The following is a 6,000-nucleotide window of genomic DNA, read 5'->3' as shown; positions in this document are numbered from 1 at the left end:
AACAAAAAAAAAAAACAACCACACACACACACACACACACACACACACACACACAAACACACACACAAAACAAGCTGTTTGCTCACATTTCAGTTTGGACAGATTATTCCTAGGGTGAGAACTGAACACATTTCCTGCAGAACAATGAGACCAGAGTGCCCCGTGGCCAGCTCTGAGACTGCACGGAATAAAAAGAGACATACCTTGACACACCAAACATCTTAAATCCACGAGTAGAGTAATACACTTTATTTAATTAAAATAGATTAAAAAACAGACTATGTAAAAGAATTAGGATTCTCAATAATTTACTAGTATTTACATTAGCAAATGTTGGTCGTTAGTAGACACCATGAGGAGAGGAGCACACAGAACCCAGACCCGCCCACCCAGGGGCAAAGGGGAGACTTAGGGCTTTCCTGTTGATCCCCCCCCGGAAGGTCAATATGGCATGACATCACTGAGAGCTTGGTATACAGCAGGAGAGGTGAACCTCCCATGGTCCGCGGTCCAGGGGTTACGGCACTGTTACCCCACACTGCAGGGCTGAAGAGGGGCTGGCAGGCCAGGCAGGAACTCTCTTCCTCTTGAGGAGAATCAGCACTTCTCAGTATCCGCTCACGGGCACCTGCTGAGCAACGGCTTCCCCTGTCTCCACAGCCAATATGTGCCATTCACAATGACTCTTCTGTGAAGAGCCCCTTTGGCTGACACAAAACCCACAGTTTCCAGATAGAAGATGAAAAACAGAAACGAAAGCCACACATCCTGGTTCCCAGGGAAATCCTGGATTACCTAACATTCCCCGTGTATGTCGTCCAGAACTTGGCAACCCAACACAATCTCACAGGCAATGTTTTGTGCGCTTGTTGTATGAAGGAATGGTGGGGAGTGAGGGTGGCCGGGTGGCCTTGGGCCCCCAGCACCCAGAGGAAGGCTCCTCTCCAGGAAGCAGTCATGGAGAAAGGAGGAACCTGGCCGGGCCCTGGGTGTCTACCCTGGCACCCACATGTCCTGCAGGCACTTGTGGGTCTCCCACACAAGGGTGAGGAGCGAGTCCCAGGGGTGCAGAGACAGGCTGGTGGTGTCGGGTGCAGAGAGAAGAGCCCTCAGAAGCAGCAGGCTGTGCAGGACTCTGGTGACCTGGCTGACCTGCGAGTCAGCCCTCACTCCAGAAAACCCTGCTGCTACACTGGCAGGACACCTGGGCCTCCCGGGCACTATCCCCACAGAGGCACCACCTGGCCCAGGCCTGGGGCAGCGGCTCTGCCCACTGCAGCCAGTGCCGAACCAGCAGTCAAGGGTTGGGGAGCAGTGGGGGCCCAATAGAGACTCAGTCCAAAATGTCCGTCTCAAAGGGGACCAGGTGGTAATAGGATAGGTTGGTGACATAAGCCGCCGGGTCATCGCCATCCTCCAGCTCTGAGGTAAACTCACTGCCATTCTCAAACCTGAAATGGAAAAGTCCAGAGGTGAGGGCTGGGGCTGGCTCACTGACTCCCCACCACCACTGAAGAGGAGAAATAAAGGGCAGAAGGTCATTGGCAAGAGGGCGCTTCAGGGTCAATGCCAAACACTGTGAGAGGGCCTGTCCACAATGCTCTTCAGGATACACAGGTGCATCAGACCAACAGGCACAGTCCTTTCAATGCATGAAGTATGGGGAAGAACCATGATTACAAATTAATTAGGTGAAATGGACCCTTCTCTAAAGACTGTGATAGCTCTGCTTTTTACTGCCTTAGAGACTGCTATCTGTATTCATTAGCCAATATTTACTGAGGCATTCATTCATTCACAGAGTGATTATTTTTCTCTATCTAGGGATCCATTCTGTGTCTGGGGACACAGCACTTAGCCAGGCAGGGAGTGGGTCTGTGGGTCTGTGGGAACGCAGACAACAGCAAAGATGAGTGAGAGAAGCCACTGTGGTCACAAGCTCACAACCTAACCACATCCCTGGGACACGTGCACAGGGGACTACGGGGACTGAGAGCAGCGGTCCAGAGAGGTGTGGGCAGGGCAGGGGGCAGGGGTTCATGGAGGGAGGGCTCCTCCTAGAGGGGGCCTTCATCTGACTGGGGGGTGTACCTGGGGGGAGGGGAGGCAGGTGAATGTGTACGCCAAATTTAAGGTGACTAACACCTTCCTGACATTCCCCCGTGAATTGAAACCATTTCCAATCCCTGTCTAACCCAGACAAGGCCTCCTAAGCTAGAAAAAAAAGACTCCAAATTAAAAAAAAAAAAAAATGCCTAAAAGAGAAAGAAGCACCTGAAGGACACTCTCCCCAGGAAGGGAAACAGAGAAGTTGCTTGGGCTGTTTCCACTTTCCTAGGCTAAGGATCAGTCCCAAAAAGCGGGGCAGGGCAGAGGTGGGCTGATGCAGGCTCCCCCTCGGCTCTCCCAGGAAAGCGGGGGCCACAGTGCACACTGTGTCCCTACGCTGATTCCCGGCACTAAGCAGTACAGCTGTAAGAGCTCCGCTGTACCTGGAAAGGTTTGGCCTAACCAGGAAGGGTACGAACCGAGCAAAGGAGACCGCAAGGGGAGTCTGCTTGGCTGCACCGGCCAGGGGGCCAGGGGGCTGCATGGGGTGCAGAGAAGGAGCCCAGCCCGTGCCTGCAGAGCACACTGGGCAGAATCCCGCAGATTCAGAGGTGGGGCTCCCAGGGAAGCAGGCTTCCTCTCAGTGGAAGCTGAAATTTAAAAGTGTTGGAGGAGGTTCGAAATTGGACAGAAAAGGCCACAGAAGCATGTCTTCCTTTAATTCCAGAGTGAGGGGTGTGTGTGTGTGGATGCGTGGGGCCTCCCCACACCCGCAGGGGAAGGGCTGGGGGCTCAGCTACTCCTCCCCACACTGCCCGCCCAGGTGGTAGCTCCAGGCTGCGGAGCAAGAGATGTAGCGTGGACACAAGTGTGCGCAGCCAGCCAGGCAGCATGTCTGGTGGAGGGAAGACCAACTCTCCAACTTTATTACAGGATGTGAAGTCTCTTCCGGAAAACCAGCATTGGAATGAATTAAAAGAGGACTTGGGTGTAGGGGGAGGCTCAAGACAGGGGAGGGACAGGACCAAGATACAGCCCTGTGGGGACAACTTCTCACGCTTCCTACACCGCCTGCCCTCAGATCAGGTGACCCTGAAAACCCAGGCAGTGAGGGGAGGCTGGGAGGCTGGGGAAGGTGAGTGACCAGGAGCAGATACCTCTGCTCCTATCCTGTGAGGACAGGGTGGGGGCTGCCTCATCCCTGAGTGAGTTCCCTGGGAGCCCAGGCACCACTCCAGCCAGCTAGGATGGTCACCAGGCAGAGGCCCCACTGTCACGCTGACTCACATCTGTGCTAGGCATATCCCATCCCCCATTCCCTGAGTGCAGTGGGGTCTCTGTCCTGTCTGCTTGGCTTTACAGCACTGGTCCTACTGGCAGGCTCAACAGCACCAAATTCCCAGTGTCAGGGCCAAATGGTAACTCCCGGGTACCACTGAGGACGGCTGTGGCAGGGAAGCACAGCCCTGTTACTCAAACGTCATCTCTGCGACCTCCTGTCCCATCATCACCCCCCTCCCCTGCCACAGCCCTGTGCAGTGTTAAAACAGGCTGCTCTTGAGTGACTCCAGCAGCAGACCGTTAGCTCAGCTGTGCTGCTCTACATTAGGCACCTAGAGAAAATCCTGGCAAGCCCGAGTCAGGAATTTCCTCTAAATGCTCCCCTGAGCCATTTGGAGGCAGACGTTTCTTTGTTAAGCTTTTCTGGAATCACAGAGGTTTTTCTTGCTGGCTTCCTGCCAGCTGGGCATCCTGGAGCCAGGGGGCCACATACTGGGGGTGTGTCATGCTTGTCCATGCAAAGCCACGGGGGGGGGGGGGGGCACGTGACGACCCTTGCTTTCTCTCTGCGTGCCTCTCCTTGGCAAAACTATCCACAGGTTCAACTTGCTTGTCAAATCTGGCCAGGTGCAGAGATGGCATCCTGAGGCCTCCTGACGATGGAAATGGTCCCCCCTGGGAATACTGTGGGGCCAGAGCCAGGGCCCTGCAGGGTGATGAGGGAGGGTCTCCACCTGTTTCTCCTCCACCAAGACAAGCTCTCTCCAGAAGTTCCTCCTGTGAAGGTAAAGGGCCTCTCCTTCCTGTCACCCACTTAATACACAGCCATCTTGTTCCCCCATGATGCCAGCCCCATGCCAGCACGGAGGACCCTTGGGTCAAGAACTAATGAGCTACCTATATACACATACAGTGGGTGCGATGCCATGTGGTGTCATGGCAAGGCATGCAGAAGAGACAATGGCACTTCAGAGAAGGGCCACCCCTTGCAGCCTCACCAGCATATCCTTTTAAACAAGTATTTCATGACATCACCATTGTGAGGGATCCCTGTGCCATCCACCTAAGAGACACCTGGGAAAGTGGGTGCTGCTGGCCAGAGCCAGTTCCATGGGCTGGACAGGGCTCCTGCTGTGCTCTGCGACACAGGAAGAGTCCAGTAGAGGAGGCTCTAGTCACCTGTACATCCTGGGGTCATGCTCTGTTCTGCATTCAGCTGGTCTGGGTGTGTCTTAGCACGTGAGTTTTCCTAGTTCATTTTTATTTGCAGCTCAGTTGGGTGGGGCAGGATGTAGGACCCCAAGGCCCCTTGATCCCGGGATGAGCTGCCCATGTACCCACAGGGAGACCCTGAGCACCCAGAGCTGCCTTCAGGGGCTCCTGGGCCAAATGTCTCACAGTCACCATCTGAGATCTTTCAGTGACCCTGTGAGAGCAGAGTGGGCCCCACTTTGAAGAAAAGAAGCCAGAAGAGGTTAAATAGCTTTCTGAAGCTCACACAACCAGGAAGAGCCCTGGGATTGGCCTTGACAGTCAACAGAAGCCAAGTTGTGATGTCCCCTCAAGCTGCCTCCCAAGGACTCCCAAGGACATGACCTGGAAGTGAACCAACAATGAAGGTGCCCCTTAGGGACCCCAGGGTTGGGCTTTCCTAGAGCAGTTATCATGGTCAAAGTTCCCCATTATTAGGGGAAAGAAGAACAGGGAAGGCAGTGGTGTCTTTGGTGGTCCCACCTTCACTAATCAGACTCCACTAATCAGCAGGCCCAGCAGGGCCAGGCCTTAGCCTGTGAGCCACACAGAGGCCACCTCAGAGTCAGGAGAACCTCCAGCCCTGCGATGTAAGACCATGCAGGTGACACTCCTTCCCATCCCAGGAGACCAGACCCTTTGAATGAAGAGGCTTATGGCCCCTATAGCCCCTCAGGGCCCAGCACAAATATGAGCCTGGCAACTTCTCCTCAATGCCCCCTCACAACCAGCCACTTGGTCCCACAAAGTTTATGAATCAAGCTCTCACCATCCTCTAGAAGAGGCAAACACTTAGGATAAGTATCCAAATACAGATAGGATGGCTCAATGTTTCTGGCCACATCTACTTCCTCTAGAGCTCTGTCTGGGGAGAGAAATCCAGTCCCTGGCACCAGCTGACCATTCAGGCAGCCCTTCTATAAAACTATATTCAAATCAATGTACTTACAAATGCTCTGTGGGATCCACACCCAGGTGTTGGTCTTTTCCGTTTGGTATACTGTGGTCAATAACAATTGTTTCTGTATTTGCTAAGCAAAATCCATTGGACCTCATGATTTCTGAAAAATGAAAGCAACAAAGTAAATATTCAGGAGAGGCCAGAATTTGAAGTTTTGAGGTTATACCAATCTCCCTATTTCCCCCTCCATCTACTGCCCCAGATTCTCCCCCATGCTCTGAGAGAACGTTCTGCACCCCAGAGGCCCATTCTGGAGCTCTACCACACAGATTCAGGAGCTGATGCCAACCTTCACAGAAACCACACCTGTGGACCCCATGCAAGCCAAAAGCCACATCACTCCCCCAAGAAAGATGCTGTGGTTGCACAGCACCCTCCCCAAATGCCTTCCCCATTGGTTTACAGCTGGGGTAGAAAGACTACTGAGCTCACATCTATTGGTCTGGCACACACTGCTA

At 53.6% G+C, this 6,000-nt stretch overlaps 1 protein-coding gene across 1 annotated transcript in view; it reads right to left on the bottom strand.

Moving 5' to 3' along the window:
• Window positions 1–221: 221 nt before the first annotated feature.
• The window catches only part of PXDC1 (PX domain containing 1), a 28,691-nt gene continuing 22,912 nt past the window's right edge, over window positions 222–6,000 (bottom strand). Inside the window, exons 4-5 of the mRNA XM_030314933.1 lie at window positions 5,531–5,642; window positions 222–1,451 (exon numbers count right to left, since the gene is read on the bottom strand). Coding sequence (XP_030170793.1) covers window positions 1,334–1,451; window positions 5,531–5,642 — 230 coding nt within the window. The 3' untranslated portion in view covers window positions 222–1,333. The remainder of the gene's footprint in view (window positions 1,452–5,530; window positions 5,643–6,000) is intronic.

Source organism: Lynx canadensis, chromosome B2 (assembly GCF_007474595.2).
Source record: "Lynx canadensis isolate LIC74 chromosome B2, mLynCan4.pri.v2, whole genome shotgun sequence".
Classification (NCBI taxonomy): Eukaryota; Metazoa; Chordata; class Mammalia; order Carnivora; family Felidae; genus Lynx; species Lynx canadensis.
The sequence above is the reverse complement of the archived record's forward strand: the minus strand, read 5'-3'. Positions and strand labels throughout refer to the sequence as shown.